Source organism: Phacochoerus africanus, chromosome 10 (genome assembly GCF_016906955.1).
Source record: "Phacochoerus africanus isolate WHEZ1 chromosome 10, ROS_Pafr_v1, whole genome shotgun sequence".
In the NCBI taxonomy this organism is placed as follows: domain Eukaryota; kingdom Metazoa; phylum Chordata; class Mammalia; order Artiodactyla; family Suidae; genus Phacochoerus; species Phacochoerus africanus.
Window position 1 is genome coordinate 81,057,705 of NC_062553.1, and position 25,644 is coordinate 81,083,348.

At 40.3% G+C, this 25,644-nt stretch overlaps 1 protein-coding gene across 4 annotated transcripts in view; it reads left to right on the forward strand.

Annotated features, from left to right (window-relative positions):
* The first annotated feature begins 1,230 nt into the window (after positions 1 to 1,230).
* The window catches only part of PRMT9 (protein arginine methyltransferase 9), a 36,578-nt gene continuing 12,164 nt past the window's right edge, over positions 1,231 to 25,644 (forward strand). Inside the window, exons 1-9 of one of the 4 annotated variants that reach the window (XM_047798542.1) lie at positions 1,231 to 1,602; positions 4,402 to 4,550; positions 6,970 to 7,206; positions 7,994 to 8,161; positions 10,994 to 11,096; positions 12,353 to 12,459; positions 18,758 to 18,950; positions 20,845 to 21,028; positions 23,696 to 24,398. In XM_047798542.1, the coding sequence (XP_047654498.1) occupies positions 1,414 to 1,602; positions 4,402 to 4,550; positions 6,970 to 7,206; positions 7,994 to 8,161; positions 10,994 to 11,096; positions 12,353 to 12,459; positions 18,758 to 18,950; positions 20,845 to 21,028; positions 23,696 to 24,398 (2,033 nt within the window). In that variant the 5' untranslated portion in view covers positions 1,231 to 1,413. Of the gene's footprint in view, positions 1,603 to 4,401; positions 4,551 to 6,969; positions 7,207 to 7,993; positions 8,162 to 10,637; positions 10,846 to 10,993; positions 11,097 to 12,352; positions 12,460 to 18,757; positions 18,951 to 20,598; positions 20,725 to 20,844; positions 21,029 to 23,695; positions 24,399 to 25,644 lie in introns of those variants that run through there. The other 3 variants (XM_047798543.1, XM_047798544.1, XM_047798545.1) reach the window with 3 other exon arrangements.

Consider the following 25,644-nt stretch of genomic DNA (forward strand, 5'->3'; position numbering starts at 1 on the left):
CTGTGAGCTGTGGTGCAGATCGCAGACGCGGCTTGGATCCTGCATTGCTGTGGCTGTGGCGCAGGCAGGCAGTTGTAGCTCCAATTCATCCCCTAGCCTGGGAACCTCCATAGGCCGTGGGTGCAGCCCTAAAAAGAAAAAAAAGAAAAGAAGGCAAAAAGCCATGTAAATGATGAACTTTTCCTAATTGAAGGAGCTCAAAGTTCGTTTGATATGCACAATGCTGTTTTGTATCTAAAGTATAATAAATATCCACCACTAACACATATGAAACCAGGGACAAAAATGACTTTTCATCTGTAATTCCTATGCACCCCTCCCAGCCCCCACTTGAAAGTTCTTAATCTCTTCCTTTGGGGTCACACTTGAATGTAGAAAAACTTTTTTTTTTCGGTTTTTTTTTTTTTTTTTGGCTGCACCCAGCATGTGGAAGCTCCTGGGCTAGGGGTCAAATTCGCACCACAGCAGTGACACCTGATCCTTTACACTAAGCAGCCACGGAGGGGGGGGGGGAAGACGACTCGCTATACGCAGAAAAACTTATAAAATGTATTAATATAACCACTTTACAAGTGGTGATATACCAAACAGTGAAATAAACCCTAAGCTCGTTTGAAAGAAAACTGAACAGATACTCAGGGACGAGTGTTTGAGCCGTGCCTACGCCCCAGCTGGTGTGGGACCTTCGGCAAGTAACTTCTCAGGATGCTCCTTTCTCGGCCTATAAGATGAGAACTGAGCCAAAGGTCCACCTCAGGACTCTGTGAGGATGACTTTTAAAATGCCAGTAAAGCTTTTCCTCTACCATTCTGGGATGCTTTCGCTATCCCCAGGTTTTTTCCATACTTGCCACCTTGGTGCTCCCAAACACCAAGGCCAAAATCACTACAAGGTAGCACCACAAACGCCTTTCTCTTCATACCCACCTACGTCCCTCGCCACGGGGCAGCTTCGAACTGTCTGGGTTGCCCAGTGAGGTCTCGTAGGTGAAGTCACACAAGCCTGAAGGCCAGGTAAGAGGGATAGAAAACTCTGGACTCAGCCAGAGAGATAAGCAACAGGCTTGCACGGAAGAAGCCAATAACTACAATCTCCCAAGAGCAGGCGCAGTGGCCTTTCTGCAACTTCCCTCCCACGGGAGGGGGCGGGGCCGCGACGTGCACACGTCGGGCGCGCTGACGTTCTTGTAGCGTGCGCCGCCAGCCAGTGGAGGCCGTCCGTCGGGGAAGGGGTGGAGCTTCTGCCTGCGGAGGGTGGGCGCTCGGTGCCGTTGGGGTGTGGGTTTCCTAGACGGATTCCCGCGGTGCAGTTTGTTACATGGAAGTGTAGGCACCGAGGAAGTTTACTCGTTCCGTTTGCCAAAATATCTTCCCTTTGGTTATATAAGCGCAGGTTTCGAGTAGTGTCTCTGCCATGCCGAACTCGAGGCCCAGGCCCCGCCACGGCCCCCGGAGTGGCGCCGGTGCAGCCGGGCGAGACGAGCTGGTGTCTCGGTCCTTGCAAAGCGCAGAGCACTGCCTGAGTGCCCGGGACTTCGGCACCGCCTATGCCCACTACCTTCTTGTGCTCAGCCTGGCGCCGGAGCTGAAAGACGATGTGAAGGTGAGGAGGGCCTTTATTTCTCTCACTTGCAGGCAGATCCTCTGTTCTTCTTGTGTAAATCAGTCAATCCGGAGCGAGGCTATGAGCGCCTGGATGTTGCTGTTAATATTTATTGTTCACCCTTGACTCTTTTTTTGTTGTTGTTGTTCGTAACTACAACCAGCCTGTCAGAAAATACTGTCTGCTCTACCTTCGAAATATGTATTCGGAATCGGATCACTTCTGACCATCTTTTTTTGGTACCTTCGTTCAAGCCTCAATCATCTGCAGGTTTTTGCAGTAGATTCAGGCTCAGAACTAGGTTTTCTCCTGCAGTCTACCTCAACATAACCAGCTTGAGCTTTTTTTTTTTTTTAAATAACAAAAGCCAGATGATTTCATTTCTCTTTTTCAAAACTTTCATTCAAAAATTTTCATTTCAAATTTCAAAACAAAAATTTCAACAAAATTCCAAGGGTTGTATTGCACATGAAGCCTCAGGTGGTCTGCCATCTCCTATATCTAGTAAGTACAAGGCTCTACCCCAGTGCCAGGACCTTTGCACTCTGCTGTTGTGTGGAAGGAATGTCGTGGATTTCTGTAGTTGAAATAAGTTTGGAGTTAGCCTGAAGCAGTCATTTGATGATGCATTCTTTAAGTTTCAATTTTTTTTTTCCTGTCTTTTTTTTAGGACTGGACCCGTGGAATATGGAGGTTCTCAGGCTAGGGGTTGAATCAGAGTTGTAACTGCTGGCCTACACCACAGCCACAGCAACTCAGGATCTGAGCCAAGTCTGCGACCTACACTGCAGCTCACGCTGGATCCTTAACCCTCTGAGCAAGGCCAGTGACAGAACCTGCGTCCTCATGGATGATAGTCAGATTCGTTTCCACTGAGCCACGATGGGAACTCCTAAATTTAAATTTTGGATTATTTGTGACAGTTATTCTTCTGAAATACTGTACATTTTTTTCAAGTTATTTTAGAATCTAAATTCAAAAAAGTGATTTAACTTAATTTTGCATTCAGTTTTCAGCCTGAAGCTACTTTGCCTTATTTTACCCAAGGATTCTCAACCTCAGTACTATTGCTCTTTTGGATGGGATCTTTGTTGTGGAAAGCTGTCTTGTGAATTGTAGTATGTTTAACAAAATCTCTGACCTCTACCCTTTAGCTGTCAGTAGCATCTCGACATTTGTAGTTCACATAAATTTAGCTAAAATTCAGGACCAGCTGGCTTCAGGGAGGAGAAAGTGTTATGCTGAAAAGTTTGCTCTTCTAGGTGGGCAGAAGTAGAATAATGGATCAATCCAAGTGCTTTTCCCCCAATTCTTTGTTCCTTACTTTCCTCTTTTGTAAAACAAGGACATTACCTTTTTTATGTTTAGTGTGTATTAGAAGTGTATCTAGGAGTTCCCTTGGTGTTGCAGCAGGTTAAGGATCCGGTGTTGTCACTGCTGTGGCTCAGGTCACATCTGTGGCTCTGGTTCAGTCTTTGGCCCCTGAAATTCTGCATGCTGCAGGTGCAGCCAAAAAAAGAAAGTGTATCTGAAGTTTTTATTTCAGTGCCTGGTATTTGGTAGGGTTAAGTAACTGGATGTATTTCCTGCAGAACGAAATACATTTCCTCATATTTCTTTGCATGGGCCTCTGCAAAAGACCTATCTCTAGTCTTATTTTGTGCCGTTCCTCATACTCACACCTCAGCCACACCTAGCTACTTACCTATAGATTTCCTGATCCATTTAATATAATCTGTGTTTTGTTTTTTTTTTTAAACCCTCACACCCTATATTCTTCTTTACCCTTGCCAGGTATCAACTCTTCTGTGTAAAATATGTGAAGATGATATAAAATGTGTTAGTGATAAAGCTGCAATGGCTACAGCCTTCTCTCTTTCCACCAGGTTGCAGTGTGGAGAATGGAGCTAGAGTGACAGTGGGAAGTCTTTTGAGGTAGTCCCGTGAGTAGTTATAAGAGCCGCACTATAACAGTTGGGAGAGAGGCAATGATAGGTTTAAGATATTGAGAGAGAATTGGCTGGGTTTGAAGTGAATTGTATTGGAGTTAAGGTACCATTCAAAGGTGACTTCACGCTCTGAGGCTGGGTGGCACTTTAATCTTATAGCCTGTGTGAGAGGAATATGATGGATTCAGTTTAGAGCCTTTTGAATTTTTCAAAATTGTATGTTAGATTTCTCAGTGAGGTCTCTGTGAGGATAGGAACAGGATTTCTATTGTCATTGCTTTTCCTTGCACACTGATCAGGAGCTATTTGGGTCGAGCTGAATTTGAGATGGCTGAGGGTGCCATCCCTGGTTGAGATGACTAGTAGGGAGTGCTGTCTGTGGGTCTGAGGTTCAGAAAAGAGGGTCTTGATGGAAGATGTAGATGTGGCATCCATCAACACACAGGTGATGGTTAATACATTGGGGATGCATGAAAAAAGACAAGAGGGTCAAGGATATACTCCTAAAACATAGGAGCCCACAAAAAAGAGGTAGGTAGAGAGTATGATATGGCAGCCAAGTATGGAGAGAGTTTAGAGCATGGTCACACTGTCTTAATCCTGCATGTTACTGCCATGTAGCTGGTAAAATGTCCTCATTTATGCATTTATTTCTTTAGCAAACAGAGCCTAATAGGCTAAATAAAACTTAAATAATTATAATTATGTTTTAGTCTCTGTGGAATCTTCAACCAGTGTTGAATATGTTATGTTATTCATATTATCGTATGTTATTCATACTCATATGAATATGAACCAGTGTTCATCACTTATGTTATTGACTAAATTCCTGTTTTTTTCTTTTGTCAAGGAGACTTTTCAGTATACGCTCTTCAGATGGGCTGAAGAACTTGATGCTCTTAGTCGAACACAGGACTTACTTGGTTGCTATGAGCAAGCCATGGAACTATTTCCTGATGACGAAGTGATCTGCAACAGCATGGGGGAGCATCTCTTCAGGTGTGATAGCAGTATCACTTGCTAAGAATCATTCTGTATCAGCCTGGATTGGCTGATCCTGCTACACAGAGTCCATCTTCACACATTAGCAACCACTTTCCACTTAAATGAAATCTAGTTTAAAGGTTTTTAAATATCTCCACAAAATAGTTAAAAATCTACATCATAACTTCAGGGTTTCTTTAGTTCTTCAGTTTATGTAAGATGAGTTACTTCAGTTTTATTTCCAGATTGTACACATGTGATGACTGTAACATTCTAAGACTTATGTTTCAAGGTAAACTCAGTTGAACAGAAAATTGGAGTTCTACACACTTTTGGCAGATGCTATTGGGGATCTATTGTTTTAAGACATTCATCTGAGCAATTAACAGTCATTGGGCAAAAAAAACCACTTGGTGTTAATTTGTGTGTGGAGATGTAACTGCACATTTTGAATTCAGACGTTGGCAATTGAGAATTTATTGTAGTGTGATTGTGACTTTTGCTGTACAGTTTACCTTTATTCTTTAGGGTGGTGGCTCTTAGCTTTTCTTTGCTCGTCGAAAACAGTGTATCGCTCACTTCCCACCAAAATAATCACTATTTCAAGGGAAAAAGATTTCTAAAGTAAATGACAGCTTCTGTTTCTGACATTTATTTGTGAAATCAAATTTGTCTCAACTTTACCACTTTGTGTTAACCCAGTAGCATCAGATTTAAAGAAAATATAGTTAAATTGTTAATTAAGAAGATATTTTTTTTTTCTAGTTAAAAGGAAAAAAGCATTTTTATAGTTCATTGGTATTATTGACACACATTTTGAGTGTTTCCTTATGAAAACTACTTCAATTGAGTGGATCATATTTTTCAGATTAGCATTGCAGTTTAAGAAAATGGAATGATATATTAAAGATCAAGCCTGAGGGAAGCACAGACCTAGGGAATTATTGGGAGTAACTTTGGCATTGATTCATTAAATGGTTGATATTTTGAAATTTTCTAATATCCATTGCTAAGTTGGTGTCTCAACAAATAGATTACATCCAATGCATTTTGTGTTGTTCTGTGTGCTATGGCAGCTGCAGAATGAGAATAAAAATAACAGATACTAACCATAAACATTTTAAGTTTACCCTAAAGTGTAAAAGTGCCTGTCATTTGACATAGGGCCCTTTCCTTTTGTAAGGGTCCAGTTCCCTCTTTGGGTTCCAGAACGTATTTTTTTGCTCAAACCGATACCCAAAACAAAGAGTTTGATTCAGTTTCTTTAAACTTGACAGATTGCCTAACGGTGCTTGTGTGAGTGTTACAGGGTTCAGCTAGCTCCGTTCTCTTCATGGTGTGGACCATACTGGTGGTGATGCACAAATCACCAGTCAATGACAGAGAAATATAGAATTTGAGAGCAAACGATAAAAAAATGTATGTAGCAGTTTGACATTGCTGTAAATTCAAGCACGTGATCAGGGAACTCACCATTGAAGAGAGTACGGACCATTGCTTGCTTTTGAAATCTGGTGTGAGAGTTACATGCTAAACGTGTGCAGTACAGCTGGATTGGTCTGCAGATGGTTAAATATTTTAAGAGGAGGAGGGTTTTTTTTTTTTTTATCATAGACAGTTTAAGAAGCACTGTTCTGGATGGTTTGATAGTTTTCTTCCCCTCTCTTTTGTTATTGATATGTTCACTTCTAATCCATATCAGTTTTTGAGGTGACTCACCTTTAAGTTTTTTCCTTAAACACAATGGCTCTCTTTTTGCAATCATATTTGGTTTCTGTTGTATTTAATTAAAATATGTAGTCATAATAACACATGCAACTGGTGTAAACTTTCTGACAGCAGATACAACTGACTCTTGATGACCATTCAACTCAGTTGCTGAGAGAAAAGGTACTTAGGCACAGCATAGAGGCACCTACTAGCCATAGGGTCTTGTATTTTTTTTCCCTCTTTGGCCGCACCCATGGCATATGGAAGTTCTTGGGCCAGCAATGCTGGATCCTTTAACCCACTGCACTGGGTCAGGATGGAACCCACACCTCCACAGTGACCTGAGCCGCTGAAGTTGGATTCCCAACCCATGTACCACAGCGGGAATGTCTTTTACAGATGGAATGGTTTTTAGAAACCACTGATGTTCTAGAAAGTTATTTCATTGGAGGATGATTGGAGAGCTTTCTATACTACAGTACAGTAGTAATTCATAGTCACGTCCTTGTTAGTGTCTCGGAATACGTGACTATCGGGGATTCAGAAAGGAAAGAAGTGACTGAGAATTGTAGTCCTTACAGAAAGCGTCTCAAAGAGGTGGTGCCTGGGTCCAAGAGGACTCGGGGTGCTGGCAGGGGGTTATCAGGCCAGATAACGGCATGAACAAAGGCACCGAAATTGATAGCACAGAGTCAAATGTTTTCTCTGTCATTTTTTACTCTAGAATGGGCTTTAGAGATGAAGCAGCCGGCTATTTTCGTAAAGCAGTGAAACTAAACCCTGATTTCAGTGATGCAAAGGAGAATTTTTACCGTGTTGCAAACTGGTTGGTGGAACGCTGGCACTTTATCATGCTTAATGACACCAAAAGGAATACGATTTATAATGCAGCAATCCAAAAGGCGGTTTGTTTGGGGTCCAAAAGTGTTTTGGACATTGGAGCAGGAACTGGAATACTAAGGTTTGTTGTAATTATGTTTTAATTACATATATGTGTATGGTAATGTAAATTGAAGATTTTTACCAAATATGGGAAATTTAATGGTAGAATTTAAAGAGTTTAATTTCTCATAATCTTGTTATGATTATTCATAAACTATTATTATTTCACTGTAACTTTTACTTTCTCAAGAACTTGACATAACCACCAAGAGAAATTTGAGGTTGTCATTGAAATTTGAATAATGAATTTTAGAAGTTTTTTTTTTAACATTAACATTTTAGTTGAATCTAGTTATTTAAAATAGTAGCATTCTGCATGCCAGTTGTGTCTTTTTTTTTTTTTTTTTTTTTGCTATTTCTTTGGGCCACTCCCGCGGCATATGGAGGTTCCCAGGCTAGGGGTCGAATTGGAGCTGTAGCCACTGGCCTACGCCAGAGCCACAGCAACGCGGGATCCGAGCCGCGTCTGCAACCTACACCACAGCTCACGGCAACGCCGGATCGTTAACCCACTGAGCAAGGGCAGGGATCGAACCCGCAACCTCATGGTTCCTAGTCGGATTCGTTAACCACTGCGCCACGACGGGAACTCCCCAGTTTTGTCTTAATAAGGTGGATGTCATGATTTATTGATGATTTGTTTCTTGACAAGAATAGTAGTTCATTTAAAATAATACAGAATGAATAATGGTAGTGTTAAAGAATAAAAGGAAAACCCCATGTTTAAGCATCATGAAATTCCACTAAAATTAAAAAAAAATACAGTAGATTACTTTTCCCTGATGGAGCACTTTTTCCCTTTGTAGCATGTTTGCTAAAAAAGCTGGAGCACACTCGGTGTATGCCTGTGAGTTATCCAAGACCATGTTTGAGCTTGCCTGTGATGTAGTGGCAGCAAACAAGATGGAAGCAGGGATCCAGCTCTTACATATGAAGTCGCTTGACATAGAAATTCCAAAACACATTCCTGAAAGGTATTATAGTATGAACTACTGTTAGTGTTTGTAAGCCACTGTTTTATTTTTTAAGTCACATTTCTAGTTTCTAGTCCAAACAAAAATGCTAAAACTCTCCTATTTTAAAGATACGAGTATAGGATAGTTCAGCATGAGATGGATTTTCTTGATAAGGTCAGATTCTTGATTAAAAAATATTTAAAGATCTTGAGAAAAATTTGTGGCAAGGGATTTAATAAATAAACTTCACCTTTAGTAAGTTACTTTACCTTTGTTAATTTCAGCATTCCAGTTGTAAAAATGGATAGTCGCGCAATAACTATTTAAAAATTGTACTTGAAAATAAGGCTTGAGTAGATTAAACTTGATGGACTTATCATATTCACTGTTAATATCCTTGGCCAAAATGAAAGCTTTGGAAGTGTCAGCTGTCAGTGTATTTTGGCTTGGGCCCTCCAAATGCTTTGAATGTTATAAGTCTTAGCTTTTATGTATGTTATTTCACTTTGATCCATATCACAAGGGGGATGGAATTTTGGAGCTAGAAGGGATTTAAAAATCATCTGGTCCAACAAACTATCAGTTTAGATATAGTTTTCTCTGTGTACCACTTGCTTTACTACTTCTCCTGGGTAGTCTGTCTTTTCATCTTAAATTCTGTGTACATCGAAACAGGGCTTTTTGGGAGTTCCCTCATGGCTCAGTGGGTTAGGCCTCTGGCGTTGTCATTGCCGTGGCTCTGGTTACCGCCTTGTCACAGGTTCCATCTCTGGCCTGGGAACTTCTGCACCCCCTGGGTGTGGCCAAAAAGTCTTCTTCCATATATGTATAAAAATGTTTATATTTACATAATAGTTATGCTTTTCAGTGGTCTCTAGCTTTGTTCTTGTGAAAGAAGTCCTGTTAGATTGCTGAAGCAGATGGACCTGTTCTATAGAGGTAAACGGTGTCCTCAGTTGTCTTAGTCTGCTCAGGCTGCCATTAACAAACCCCTCAGACTAGATGGCTTAAGCTGCAGACGTTTCTCTCCTTATGTACTCTGGAGGCTAGAAGCCCATGATCACGGGTGCTGGCAAACCTGGTTTCTGATGGGTACGCGCTCTTCCTAGCTTGCAGATGGCCTTCCTGTAAGGTCTTTCCTCTGTGTATGTGAAGATCAGGACCTCACTCCCAGGACCTCATTTAACCTTAATTACCTAGTAAAGACCCCTTCTCCACATACAGTCACCCTGGGGCTTAGGGCTTCAACATGAATTTGGGTGGTGTACAATTCCGTCTGTAGCATGAATCAGAGTTACCTTGACTTAACCTACATTTTTATCACAGATAGTGTTGTGGAAGGATCTACTGGCTTTAGTTAGGAGATATTGGATTACAATAATAATAATAAATAATAACTTATTTTGTTTTCTTTTCTTTTTGTCTTTTTAGGGCCACACCTGTGACATATGGAGGTTCCCAGGCTAGGGCTCAAATCAGAGCTGAAGCTGCCGGCCTACACCACAGCCACAGCAACGCCAGATCCAAGCTGCGTCTGTGACCTACACCACAGCTCACTTATGGTAATGCTGGATCCTTAACCCATTGAACGTGGCCAGGGATTGAACCTATGTCCTCATGATTATTAGTCAGATTTGTTTCTGCTGTGCCACGACGGGAACTCTGATAATAACTTATTTTGACCTTGAGCAAATCTAGAGACTTGAGGATGTTGGACTAGACGATTTGAGGTTACTACCACATTCTAAATATATGTAACCATAAATTTTGGAAAAAAATACATATAATATTGGGTTTAGGCACTGCAGGGGATAGCAAAATTTGTTTCTATCCTCAAGGCACCTACAATCTAGACAGGAAGATAGGGAATATTCCTGAAAATTTCTTTATCTTCTAACCATGAACAAATGATACCGGCAACAAGTGATAAAGTTCAGAGAAGGGAGAAATTTTTTGGTATGACTTTGAGTGAAATTTTCTAGAAGGAAATAATGGATAGAAGATCAGAGCTCTGTGGATTAGGCTTTTGTGAAAACTCCCAGGTGTGGGTAAAGCAAGAAAAGTAGCAGAAGTAAACGCAGGTAATGGAGGTCAAGGAAGGATTTTGAGGAGCAGACATTCCCACCTGCACTAAATGTCATTTGTAGATCAAGGAAAATTAGGAACTGAGATTTATTCTTTTGGTAAGTAGGGGAGTCATTGATGGTAGAGACTAATTTTATAGGATATTGGGGTTAGCAGTCCAGTGACTCAAGGCCAAGGAGGGGGGAATGGGTAAAGGTTAATGGGTGTGACCCAGTTGTTTTTTTTTTTTTTTTGCTTTTTAGGGCTGCACTCAGAGCATATGGAAGTTCCCAGGCTAGGGGTTGCTGCTGGCCTGTGCCACAGCCACAGCCACGCCAGATCTGTACCGTGTCTGTGACCTACACCACAGCTCACAGCAACACTGGATCCTTAACCTAGTGAGCAAGGCCAGGGGTTGAACCTGTGTCCTCATGGTTCCTAGTCAGGTTCGTTAACTGCTGAGCCACAATAGGAACTCCCAGGTGTGACCCAGTCTTAAGGATTTAAGCAAATGAAAGGCTAACCTGAGGAGGCAATGGGTCAAGTGAAGGTTGTGTACTCCCCCTACCGTCCCCACCAAGAAGTTGCCAGCAGAGAACAGACGAGCCCAAGGAGCTTGAGTTCTTCAAGATGCAAAGGTAGTTATTAAAAAGGAAATGTACTAGAAAATTTTACGTATGGACTGTTTCTATAATATACTCTTCCTTTCTTCTCTTAGCTTTGACATCTTTCATATAAATAGCATGATATTTTACTTACACATATCTTTAAAAAATCATTCTATAGAGTGTCCCTAGTTGTAACAGAAACTGTCGATGCAGGTTTATTTGGAGAAGGAATTGTGGAGAGTTTAATTCATGCATGGGAGCATTTACTCTTACAGCCAAAGGTAAGTGGCATGAAAACACTTACGTTTGATTAAGATTTCATTATTCAGTGGATAATTTATTGAGTCCCCAGCAGAGCTGCAAAGCAGTATGAGGTATATCCCACTATTGAGGCGTAATTATAAAGAATTCTGTGCAAAAAAACCCCAATAATGCAGTGGATACTTGAGTGCCCAAATGAGGTATACAGGCAAAAATACTCGAGGAAGGAATTCTTAGGAATCGAGGTTACGTTATGAAGGAATCGACTCTTGTTGTATTCTTGAATAGGGTTGAGAAAGTGAAGTCCTTTTCAGTCTCACAGCTTTCACTGCTTGAATTTTTGACATATTATCAAAAGGGAATGTGATAACTGGCGTGATATAGTTTTAAGGTACCAATTAGACCCAAGCTCCTGATTGGACAGGACTAGTTCTTTTTATTTTTAAGTTATGTTTATTTGTTTCTTTATTTTTGGCTTTTCAGGGCTGCACCCGTGGCATATGGAAGTTCCCAAGCTAGGGGTCAAATCAGAGCTGCAGCTGCTGGCCTACACCACAGCCACAGCACTGCTGGATCCCAGCCGCATCTGTGACCTGCACTGAAGCTCACAGCAACTCTGGATCTTTAAGCCACTGAGCAAGGCCAGGGATTGAACCTGCATCCTCATGGATACTAGTCAGATTTATTACCACTGAGCCACAGTGGGAACTTCAGGACTAATTCTTTAATTGCCAAGTTATATTTTGCATAGAAATCCTCTATTGTGGACCATAAATTGTAGATTTGGTTTATATATATGTGTTATGAATGAAAGGATTTTAACATGTAATAAGAATTCACTACTTAGAGAAAATGATTTGGATTTAAAATGGCTAATGAAAGGTTGAAAGCAGAGGAGTTTGTTTTTCAATTAGGTACTGGTGATTTTGGCTTCTCAAAGTCATGCCCACCCAAAATGTGAATAAAACCTATTCAAGCATCAGTTAAAAAAAAAAAAAAAAAGTCATACCCAGGAGTCTTTGTTTTTTGCAGACTTAGAGACTAATAGCTCCCCACCTTCCTCCCTCCCTATTTGTACTTAAAAAAAAGTATATATGTGATATACACACACATATGTATACATGTACATAGCAACAAAAATTAAAACCCCCCTTAACCTGCTTATCCTTAACTATTGTTTTTTAAAATTTTATCTTGTAAATTTTCATAGCTTGCCATCATACAGACATATTGTGACATAAATGTAACAATAAAATTTTTGTTGTTATATTTTTAGACCAAAGGTGAAAATGGTAATTGTGAAAAATATGGGAAAGTTATACCAGCAAGTGCTGTTATATTTGGGATGGCAGTAGAATGTGCAGAAATAAGAAGGCATCATAGGTAAGTGATTATTTAAATAGTAAATATTTTTTAAAATGGTAACCTCAAGGAGTATATGGTACTTCAAAGGTTGTTTAATGGACATTTATTTGGATGATAAGTTGTAGTTTGATGACCTTCAATTTCATGATGATTGTTCCAGTCTTAATTTTTTTTTTTTGCTTTTTAACACTTTCTTCAAAGATAGAAGTCTAGAAATTCTCTTGTGGTGCAGCAGGTTAAAGATCTGCATTGTCACTGCAGTGGCCCATTGTCACTGCAGTGGCTTGGGTTACTACTGTAGCATGGGTTTAATCCCTGGCTTGGGAACTCCGCATGCTGAGGATGTGGCCACAGGGAGAAAAAAAAAAAGGAACTCTAGGGTTAAAATCGGCTTTCAATTTTGTAGTGGAAAATTAATATTGATAAAACTTACTCTACTTTTGATGTGTGATAGATTCGTGAGAAAAATACTTAGTTCAGACTGACATTATTTTTGTAATTTTTTTTAATGGCTGCACCCATGGTATATGGGAGTTCCTGGGCAAGGGATTATTAAATCTGAGTCACAGCTACAGCCTGTGCCACTGCTGCAGCAACGCCAAATCCTTTGATCCACTGTGAGGGGCCAGGGATTAAACCCCCACCTCCCAGCAACTCACGCAACTGTAGTCAGATTCTTAATCCACTGCACCACATTGGGAACTCCAGTTCAGACTGATTTTAAATGAAAATGAAATAAAAATTTCCAGTGTGAAAATAAATTTATCTCATTTTTCTCTTTTTAATAATTATTGATATTATAATGTTTTGTGGTTGGGTGGGATGAAATTTTAAGATCTTTCTACCCTTGAGACTGAAATTTATCAAATGTGATACAGGTGAAAATTTATTTTTAGTTTAGAAATCCTCTTGGTTGCATTTCTTTTCCTGAATGTTAATGAATTTTTTATTTTGCGAAAATACTAATCCATATTTTGATAGGATTTTTTTTTTTTTGTCTTTTCTAGGGCCACACTCACAGCATATGGAGGTTCCCAGACTAGGGGTCTAATCGGAGCCACAGCTGCTGGCCTACACCACAGCCACAGCAATGCCAGATCCGGGCCGCATCTGCAACCTACACCACAGCTCATGGCAATGCCAGATCCTTAAAACGCTGAGGGGGGCCAGGGATCGAACCTGTAACCTAATGGTTCCTAGTTGGATTTGTTAACGACTGTGCCACGACAGAAATTCTCTTAATAGGATTTTTTAAGGAGGACCTCCTTCTGCTAACTTAATAGTAGTAAAGGTAACACAAATATTTTAGGAAATACTGATGAGTAAAAGAAGGAAATAAAAATCATCCTGAACACCTCCCTAGTAGTTCATCTTTGTTGTATATTCTTCCTTACACTTTTCTATGCATGTTACAGGGTGATAAATAAAATGTTTAGTGAATTGGTAGGGCATGGGCACCAGTCAGACAGTAGCCTTTGTCAGAAGATTGGCTGAATTAGAGTGAACTAGTTAGTTGTCAGCTCTGTGTGAGTAAATGTGTGTGTATAAATTTAACTTTGTTTCAAAAGAATCAGTAAATATACTAGCTTTTTCTTAGTGAGCCTCTTCATGTTAATACATTTGCTTCATGATTTTTAAAATCAGTTTCCTTATGTTGCAGTTCTCAGAGTTCAGAATTAAAGAGTTTAGGTTGCTGTCACTTTCCTGCTTTTAAGAACAAGGGTAAGAATATTACAGTGGAGAAAAGATACACAGTGGAGAAAAGATACCCTAACCCTAACCCTAACCCAGTGGGTTAAGAACCTGGCTAGCATCCACGAGGATGTGGATTTAGTCCCTGATTAACCCACTTAATCAGTGGGTTAAGTGTCTGGTGTTTCTCCAAGCTGTGGTGTAGGTTGCAGATGTGGCTTGGATCCGGTGTTGCTGTGGCTGTGGTATAGGGCAGCAGCTGCAGTTCTGATTCAACCTCTAGCCTGGGGGTGTCCGTATGCTGCAGGTGTGGCCATAAAAAGAAAGAAAGAAAGAAAAAAAGAAAGTCTGTTGAATGGGAGAAAATATTTTCAAATGATATGACCAGTAAGGGGTTATACCCAATATATATAAACAGCTCTTAAAATTCAACATCAAAAGCCCCAAAAACTCAGGAGTTCCCGTCATGGTGCAGTGGAAATGAATCCAACTAGGAACCGTGAAGTTGTGGGTTCCATCCCTGGCCTTGCTCAGTGGGTTAAGGATCCAGAGTTAATTGTGAGCTGTGGTGTAGGCTGCAGACGTGGCTCAGATCTGGCGTTGTTGTGGCTGTGGCATAGACTGGCAGCTACAGCTCCAGTTTGACCTCTAGCCTGGGAACCTCCATCAACAGATGAATGAAACGGTTAAAGATGTGATATATATATATATACACATATATATATACAATGGAATACTCCTAAGCCATAGAAAAGAAGGAAATTTTGCCATTTTCAGCAACATGGATGGACTGGAGGGCATTATATGTGAAATAAGACAAAGATGAATACTGTGTAATATCACTTATATGTGGAACCTAAAATACATAGCAAACTGGTGGATATTTTTTAAAAAAGCAGACTCAGGTATAGAGAATAAACTAGTGGCTACCAGTGGGAAGAGGGAGGTGGGAAGGGCAATATAAGGATAGGGAGTAAAGAGGTGCAAACTATTAGGTATAAAATAAGCTGCAAGGACATATTGTAAAACATGGGGAATATAGGAAATATTTTTTAATAGCTCTAAATGGAGTGTAATCTTTAAAAATTGTGAATCAGGGAGTTCCTATCGTGGTGCAGTGGAAACGAATGTGACTTGGAACCATGAGGTTTCTTTCAGGTTCGATCCCTGGGCTTGCTCAGTGGGTTAAGGATCTGGCATTGCTGTGAGCTGTGGTATAGGTCACAGATGTGGCTCAGATCTGGCGTTGCTGTGGCTGTGGTGTAGGCTGGCAGCTGTGGCTCCGATTAGACCCCTAGCCTGGGAACCTCCATATGCCGTTGGTGTGGCCCTAAAAAGACAAAAGACAAAAAAATAAATAAATAAAAAATAAGATAAAAATAAAAATTGTGAATCACTATATTGTGCACCTGTAACTTCTATAACATTGTACAGCAACTATATTTTTAAATTAAAAAAAATTTTTTGTCTTTTTAGGGCCGCACCCGTGGGATATGGAGGTTCCTAGGCTAGAGGTTGAATCGTAGCTATAGCCGCTGGCCTACGCCACAACCACAGTAACCTGGGATCTGAGCCACGTCTGTGACCTACACCACAGCGCATAGCAACACTGGATCCTTAACCCACTGAGTGAGGCCAGGGATTGAACCCGCAACCTCTTCATTCCTAGTCGGATTCGTTAACCACTAAGCCATGATGGGAACTCCCAACTATGCTTTAATAAATGAAAATCAATGTTTTGGAGTTCCCGTTGTGGCTCAGTGTTAACGAATCTGACTGGTATCCATGAGGATGCAGGTTTGATCCCTGGCCTCACTCAGTGGGTTAAAGATCGGGTGTTGCTGTGAGTTGTGGTATAGGTCACAGACGTGGCTCAGATCCTGCTTTATTGTGCCTGTGGTTAGGCCGCTGGCTGCATGCAGCTCCTATTAGACCCCTAGCCTGGGAACATCCATATGCCACATGTGTGGCCCTAAGAAGCAAAAAAGAAAAAATAATTTTTTTTTTGTCTTTTTTGTCTTTGTTGTTGTTGTTGTTGTTGCTATTTCTTGGGCCGCTCCTGCGGCATATGGAGGTTCCCAGGCTAGGGGTCGAATCGGGAACTCCTCATTAGTTTTCTTTTAAAAAAATTATTTTTTCTCGGAGTTCCCGTCGTGGCGCAGTGGTTAACGAATCCGACTAGGAACCATGAGGTTGCGGGTTCGGTCCCTGCCCTTGCTCAATGGGTTAACGATCCGGCCTTGCCGTGAGCTGTGGTGTAGGTTGCAGACGCGGCTCGGATCCCGAGTTGCTGTGGCTCTGGCGGAGGCCAGTGGCTGCAGCTCCGAATCGACCCCTAGCCTGGGAACCTCCATATGCCGCAGGAGCGGCCCAAGAAATAGCAAAAAAGTCAAAAAAGTCAAAAAAAAAAAAAAAGAAAACTAATGAATGAGATGAAAAGAACAAGGGTAAATATCTTCGTAATTATGTCCTTGTTGGCTTGTCTTTGTTATTTTCTTAGGACAACTTCCTTAATAATTACTGAGTTGAAGAGCATGTACATATTTCAGGCTATAGGGACATATGGCTGAATTGCCCACCTGGAAACCTCGGTTGTGTCTCGCTGAGATTTCTTGCTGTAATGTGATTCTAAGCTCTTTGCCCTTGTTAGTTTCTCTTTGTATTTTATAGGAAGACTACTAAAATTGTTACCTTAAGTGAAATAGAAATTTAGTGACTGGTATCTGCCCTTTTGAAAAGGATTTATGCATCATCAATTCATTTATATAGCAACTGAGTATCTGACTGTACAGCAGAAGCATCAGAGGAGTTTTCATAAAAATAGAAATATCTTATATTTTGAATAGGTCTGGGTGAGGCCCAGTATTTATTCTTATTGATTTCTAATTGAAGTATAGTTGATTTACAATGTTATGTTAATTTCTACTGTACAGCAAAGTGATTCAGTTAGACATACATATACTCTTAAAAAAATATTCTTTTCCTTTATGTTTTATTATGGGACATTGAATATAGTTCTCTGTGCTACGCAGTAGGACCTTGTTTATCTCTTCCATGTGAAATAGCTTACGTCTGCTAACCCCAACCTCCCACTCCATCCCTTTCCCAACTCCCCACTTGGCAACCACAAGTCTGTTCTCCTTGTACGTGAATCTGTTTCTGTTTTGTAGATAGGTTCATTTGTGCCATATTTTAGATTCTACATATAGGTGATATCATATGGTATTTGTCTTTCTCTTTCTGGATTACTTAGTATGATAATCTCTAGTCGTATATTCTTTACAAAGCTCAGCAATATAGGTTGAGGACCCCGAAGAAAGGTGCTGAAAAAGACAGATGAGTGCTACTGTTTTATCAGGTAGAAACATTTATAAACCATTATTATAGAAATCACCATAATTTCCATTTGGAACCTAATCAGTTGACTCTTAAAGCTCATCTGAATAAGCATTTTTTTTTTTTTTCCTTTGCCTTTTAGGGCCACACCTTTGGCATATGGAAGTTCCCAGGCTAGGGGTCGAATCGGAGCTGCAGGTGCCAGCCTATGCCATAGGCCCAGCAATACGGGATCTGAGACGCATCGGCGGCCTACACCACAGCTCACGGGAATGCCGGATCCTTAACCCACTGAGCGAGGCCAGGGATCGAAACCACATCCTCATGAATACTAGTCAGATTCTTAACCCGCTGAGCCACAGTGGGAACTCTGCAAATGTTTTAAGACTAGCTAAGAAAACTATGAAACTTGCTTTATTAGATATAAAAGCTAGTAATAAAAATTTATTTAATTTATTGATGCAGAAATAGAAATAGAGATCAGTGTAACATAGTAAAGGCTCTAGATACAGACCTTTGAATTTATAGGGATGTAGCATATGATATAGGTGTGGTATTTCAGATGCATGGAGAAAGGATAAACTCTTGAGTAAATGGAGATGAAATGCTTCACCTGGGAAAAATGTTAGATCCTTACTTTTAATTCCAGATGAATTAAATATCTAAGTGTAAAAAAATCCATGAAGTGATGATGAAGGCTTTCCAAAGCAAAATAGAGGGTAGGGTCTAGAAGCCATAAAAGTCTGACAAATTTGAAAAAAAAAAAGAAAAAAAAGATGTCTGGTCAAAGTATAGTTAAAGTTAAAGGGCAGCTAACAGACTGAGATAAAAATTTCCAGCTTTTCGACAAAGCCATACATTTTATAGTTGTCTACTAATCAGAGTAATGGAAATTAAATCAATAGGATAACATTTTTAACTATTTATATTAACAAACATTAAAATCTATTCTTCTGAACCATTCATTGAGTAGATATAGTACAGATTTCTCCTACTCAGTGGCTTACCTTTTTACTATCTTCCTGAGTATCTTTTGATGAGTAGCAATCTTAATTTTAACATAGACGTATGTATCATGTGTTTTCCTTTATAGTTAGTGACTGGGTGTGTAATTGTGTTTAAGAAATCTTTGTGAAGTTTTATTTTATTTTTATGGTTATTTTTGCTGGATTCCATATTAGATGGTGTTACTTGATTCTAAACAAAACAAAACAAAACAAACAAAACCAAAAAAACAAAAAGCACACCCATCTCTCTCCTATCCCTCTCTTATTTCCTCTCTTACCAGGGTGGGTATTAAGGATGTTGCTGGGATCTGTTTGCCAACCAATGTGAAATTTCAGAGTCCAGCTTATTCTTCTGTTGATGCCGAAGAAACAGTTGAACCTTATACAACTGAAAAGATGAGTCGAGTTCCTGGGGGATATTTAGCTTTGACAGAGTGCTTTGAAATTATGACAGTAGATTTCAACAATCTTCAGGTAAAAAAAAAAAAAAAATTCAGTTACTGCTTTTGAGCATTAAATTTCATGTTTGGTTTAAAATAATTCATACATAAAACAATCTTACTTCATGAGTTTGTGTGGGGTTCCAATTACTATGTGTAAAGAAAATGATTAATTGATAACCAGCTTCCCTCCTAAGATTATTTACTTACTTTAAATCAGAGAAAAAAAAAATCCCTATGTATTTTGGGAATGTACAGCATGCCTGGTGAGTTCACTCGTGTCCTTAGGTTGCTCTTAGAACAGTGTTGCAATACATTTATAATTATTCTTGTAATATATAGATGAAGGAACTGTTGCTTACGTTAAATCCCCCCCAATTATGAATGCAGGGGCAGGAGGCTGGCTTTTCTCTGTGTCATTCTGACATTTAAAATTAGCAGAATTCCTTGAAAAGAGCAATAATCCAAATCTTTAGTTGTATGTGCCTTAAGGTGACCAACCACCTTGGTTTGCCCAGGACGGAGAGGTTCCTGACACAAGGGACTTTGAGTTTTAAAACCAAGACCTTCTTGGGCAAATCAGGACGAGTTGATATTATCTGTGTGTGCGTTGGTGGGTGGTGAGAGGGTGTACTCACAAAGAAAGAGCCCAAGGAAATTGAGAAAGGTTCCTTAAAGACCTTCTCTGGAGATCTTTAAGGAAGGTTAAATGTTCAAATACATTAGGTTTTTTAAGATGAACCTTGCATGGGGATAGACAACCTAGTGAGGGTCGTTTTAGCCTAAGATCTTTATAATTTAATGAGAGCTTTCCCCTGTTCATTGCTACTAGGTTTTTCTTGAGGTGGTCTGAAACTAAATGAACACTGGCGTTGCTTCCTGAGGCTGAGCTTCATGAGCGTTTCTTTTCTGATATAACAACATTCTACTGGGGAAGAGCACGGTCATAGCTGCTAGATACCCCAAAGCTATCCTTTCGTTATTTTGAGCTTTTCTTATTTTAATTTTTCTTTGCCATACACACAAATATCTAATTAAGGCCTTCATTTTTCTTTTTTTCTTTTTTTTTGTCTTTTCTAGGGCTGCTCCCGAGGAATATGGAGATTCCCAGGCTAGGGGTCTAATTGGAGCTGCAGCCACCAGCCTATGCCAGAGCCACAGCAACGAGGGATCCGAGCCACGTCTGCAACCTACACTACAGCTCACGGCAACGCTGGATCCTTAACCCACTGAGCAAGGCCAGGGATTGAACCTGCAACCTCATCGTTTGTAGTTGGATTCGTTAACCACTGCACCACGACAGGAACTCCAAGGCTTTCATTTTTAAAAGTAGTTTCTGCCTGCTTACTATTTTCAAGTATATGTAGAAAGGAAGAAAAAAAAGTATATTTCTTCCTTTTTAAAATCTAGGCCCTTCTTCCCCCAGGTCACCAGTTTGAAATGTATCTCCTCAGACTTGTTTTTCTGGTTCCTTTACACGCGCGCACACACACACACACACACACACACACACACACACAAACACACACTCGCTGCCTTCATTCGGCAGTATGTCATGGACTTTTTTCTATATCAGTAATATGTAACTACCTCATTGTTTTTATTTATTTATTTATTTTTAAATTACTGAGTGAATTTTATTATGTTTATAGTTGTACAGTGATCATCACAACCAAATTTTATAGCATTTCCATCCCAAACCCTCATTGCATCTCCCCACCCCGCAACCTGTCTCATTTGTTTTTAGTAGCTTCACGGTATTCAGCACCACATGGCAGAACTTCCCATCCAGTGTGCCTTAAATGGTTGTAAGTTTGCCAAGAAATGGAACCCTAAGGGTGCTGGGCAGGACTGCAAAGTGATATCATATCGAGGCATGTATATAGTAAGTGTATAAAATCCTCTTATCCTTTTTACATTATTTTAAGGAATTGAAGAGTCTCGCAACTAAAAAACCTGATAAAATTGGTATTCCTGTTACTAAAGAAGGCGTGCTAGATGCCATCGTGGTTTGGTTTGAACTCCAGCTTGATGATGAACACAGTTTGTCCACAAGTCCTAGTGAAGAAACATGTTGGGAACAGGCTGTCTACCCTGTACATGACCTTGCAGGTAAATCTTGTCTAATTTTTTTGTTTTGTTTTGAATTAATTATTATTTTTTTCTGGCCACACTCACTATATATGGAAGTTCCTGGGCCAGGGATCGAATCTGAGCCTCTGCTGCAACTTACAGGATCGTTAACCACCTGCACTGGGCCAGGGATTGAACCCTTGCCACCACAGAGACAAGGCCAGATCCTTAACCCACTGTGCCACAATGGGAACTCCTTGCTTTGTTTATTTATTTATTTGTATTGTTTTTATTTATATTTTTTGTCTTTTTAGGGCCTCACCCACGTCATATGGAAGTTCCCAGGCTAGAGGTTGAATTGGAGCTGCAGCTGCTGGCCTACACCACAACCACAGCAATGCCAGATCCTTAATCTACCGAGCAAGGCCAGTGGATTAAGGATCCACTGGCGTCCTCATGGATACTAGGGTTCCTAATCACTGAGCTATAATAGGAACTCCTTGTTTTATTTTTTAAAACTTGTTTGTTTTAATCCTGTAAGTATTTGAGCCAGTGTCAAAAAATGCACTTTGAATATGAAACTTCCAGTCATGGGAGATTAGTTAGATCTTTCAGAGTTTTTTTCTTTTTTAAGAAGTAGTTTAAAATAATTATTTGTGCATAAGAGACTAAAACACGGCCTCTGCTGCATACCATCAAAAATATCTATCACTGGGGAGTTCCCTGGTGATCTAGTAGTTAGGACTTGGCACTTCACCTCACTCTCCTGGGGTTCAATCCCTCATCAAGCTGCTGCATGTTGTGGCCACGGGGGAAAAAAAAAATCTATCATTAAATCATTTCTTCATCTCTGATTATTGTGTTATCAGTAGATAAGAAAAATGCTAGTCCATATTTTATGACTCACAGGAAATTTACTACTTCTAGTGCAGGGCTTCTTACCACTTACAGAATCTGATGGCATCTGTGGCGTCCCAAGGTCATGGAAGTATCCTCACTCATCTAAGTACAAAACTTTGCAGTTTTGGAGTTTGTGAGCCCATGGACTCTTGGAAAGCTCTTTATTAAAGATATTTTTTATATAAAAAATTGTGACTAGCAATTTGATGGGTTTTCAGTATAGTTTATAGCAGTTGTGTTACATAGAAAAATTTTATTTTTTTTAAACTGGAAGATAAATATTTCTGTGTAGTCCTTTAATCAAAGATCTAATTGGAAAGGTCATTAAGTCATGGAACCAATATAGTATTGTGGCTGGTATGGTTTTTGGACTCAGGTAGATTTGAATTCAGATCTTGGCTACTTACTGACTCCCTGGCTGGCCTCGCTGGTTTTGTCTTAGAGTTTTTGTTATGTGATGTATAAAAATGGGATGCTGCTGCCTGCCTTGCAGGATAGTTGTAGGGATTATTAAATAAACTGGATGTACAGTGCCTACCATAGTGACTGGCACTCAGTAAGTAGCATTTTTTAATTTGTGTTTATTCAAACTCTCTTACAGTAAATTAGATGGTATTTTAAAAAGATCCTTTTTAGGGAAAGGACATTTTACCTTTTTTTTTTTTTAATTTTTATTTCTTGGGCCGCTTCTGTGGCATGTGGAGGTTCCCAGGCTAGGGGTCGAATTGGGGTCATAGCCGCCAGCCTACGCCACAGCCACAGCAACACCAGATCCGAGCCGCGTCTGCAACCTACACCACAGCTCACGGCAACGCCTTAACCCACTGAGCAAGGCCAGGGATCGAACCTGCAACCCCATGGTTCCTAGTCGGACTCGTTAACCACTGAGCCACAACGGGAACTCCGGGAAAGGACATTTTAAATGTGTAAACACAGGATTGACAACTTGTATTTCCAACCGGCTCTATGGCCGATAAGAAGGAATAGCAATTATACATTTGCAGATTCAAGTTTTACCATGCATGAAAGCTCGTGAATAAGAGTATGCTATCATCTTCATTGTAGGACTTAGTGCTTCCTTATATTTTCAAATTCCTTAAGCACGCCAGGATATCTAAATACTTACAGTTAAGAAATATTACTGATAAGGTGCTCATGAATGCTGCCTTGTTCTTTTGGAAATTTCTCTTAGAGAAAAGAAGGTCCCTTTAAGCTAAAGTGTGGTTAGGTATTGATCCCTAAATCTCATCTATCTTTGTTATTGCTGGCTTCACTACCAAAGATTGAGAATCCCCTGGAGTCCCTTCCCCACCCGCTAATGTGGGGACATTGATGATGACTAGTGATTACAGTCAAAGCACTATGATACTGAGAGTTAGGGTCCAGTAACGAGCTCTTGCATCTCTCCACTGTGCTGTAAGTTGACTGGATCTCAAACTTCAGTTTTTCCCTAGGTAAAGCTGGAGGGATTTTTTTTTTTAGGTTTTGTTTTGTTTAAAACAGGAAATGAATAGTGTTCCCTGGTGGCCCAGTGGGTTGAGGATCTGACATTGTCACTGCTGTGGCTTGGGTTACTGCTGTGGCATGGGTTTGATCCCTGGCCCAGGAACTTCTGCATTCCAAAGGTATGGTCAAAAAAAAGGAAATGAATAGATTAGTTCACTTAATTCTATTCAATTACTAGATAGACTCTTTCCTGTAGTGGTTTAAAGAATGGCTGGGGGATGGAGGTGTTTGTGTGATGCTCAGGCTTATAAACGCATATTCATCAGTTACAAAATTTTTCTTTCTTCCTTTTTCACGAAGACTACTGGATAAAGCCTGAGGACCAGGTGATGATGGAAGTGTCCTGTCAGGATTGTTACTTAAGAATCCAGAGCATCAGTGTCTTCAGTTCAGATCATGAAATGGATGTTGGGACAAGTTTTACCAAGAGTAAAGATTTGCTGTCTTTAGGAAATGAGGCTGAACTCTGCAGTGCCCTGGCGAACCTTCAGACCAGTACACCGGACTCTGCGGAGCAGATATGTGTATTGGAATCCACAGAAATTGCTTTGCTTAATAATGTCCCATACCACGAAGGCTTTAAAATGGCAATGAGGAAAGTGTTGTCTTCACTGACTCCGGAGAAACTGGGTCAGGCCATGGATACACAGTGTCAGAATAATGAGATAAACTGTGGTAGTGGACAGAATGACTCTGAACCTTTCTATGTGTTGGATGTGTCCGAGGGCTTCTCTGTTCTGCCAATAATTGCTGGCGCCCTCGGGCAGGTTAAGCCTTACAGTTCTGTGGAGAAGGACCAGCATCGTATCACTCTGGACCTCATATCTGAAGCCAATCACTTTCCTAAAGAAACTCTTGAATTTTGGTTGAGACACGTGGAAGATGAATCTGCTGTGTTGCAAAGGCCAAAGTCAGATAAGTTGTGGAGTATAATTATACTGGATGTCATTGAACCATCTGGGCTCATTCAGCAGGAAATAATGGAAAAAGCTGCAATATCCAGGTAAAACACAAAATACAACCTTTGACTTACTTGAGCTCAGACTTCATGTAAATTCTTTTAGTTCCTTAATGGCATAACTGCACAAATCAGTCGTGATCATTATATGCTCCTCAGGCATTGCTTTTCAGGACCCGTGGCTTCATGTCTTTTTCTTTCTGTGCATGTTGTTACTGATTTTTCTCTCCTGAAGGAATCCCCGTGCTGTTGGTGTGAAGAGAGTCTGCTTTGGGATTACGCTGCCTATGTGTAACGTTGGGAATGAAATAGAGGTATAAGGACAGGTGAGAAGACACTCAGGGCAAATAAGAAAAAAATCAAATTCATCTTTATGAGAAGCACCGATAAGTAGCGTCTAGTATGCATTTGTGCATTGAGGGAGCAGAGGGTTTCTTAGGAATAAGTCCCTATCCTTTTAGGTCTTAAAATCTCTAAGTAATTAATTAATAATTTCTCTGGCTCTGCCTGTGGCATGCAGAAGTTCTGGGGCCAGGGACTGAATCCACGCCACAGCTGTGGCCTGAACCACAGCAGTAATGACGCTGGATCTTTAACCCACTGCGCCACACAGGGGAACTCCAAAATCTCTATTTTATGATACAGTTCTTTCCCTGAGGTGTTTATCCTTCAGTTTAGGTTGCTGGGGGTAAACTTGACCCTAATAGTTAAAACTGAAAGCAAGTTTGGTTAAGCTTCACAGTCTTTTCAGTTGTGCTGCTCAGAACTGAAAAGATGGCAAAATTTAACACCCTCATGGCATATGGAAGTTCCCAGGCCAGGGACTGAATCTGAGCCCCAGCTGTGGCCTGTGTCACAGCTTCAGCAACTCTAGATTCTTAACCCACTGTGCTGGCTGGGGATCAACCCATACCTCCACAGAGACAATGCCAGGTCCTTAACCCCCTGCACCACAGTGGTAACTCCACCACCCTTTTCTTTAAAAGTCTCGGACCTATTATAAATTACAGAAATATGAAAGTCAGATATACATGAATATGTAAATACACACACACATACATACACTTTCTCTCCTAAAGTTTTAAACAGATGCACTTTAGGTAGAGTATAGAACAAGGAGCTGAAAGGGTCTGAATCTAGTCTCAGATTTGTTGCTGAATTCCTGAAGTAGTAAAACTTTCTATAATTCATTTAATATCTCTCATTTCAGTTTTCCTCTTTGGTTAAGTGAGGGATACTGGATTAGATGCCTTTGAAGGCGTTTCAGCTCTTATGAATTTCCAGTGTAAAT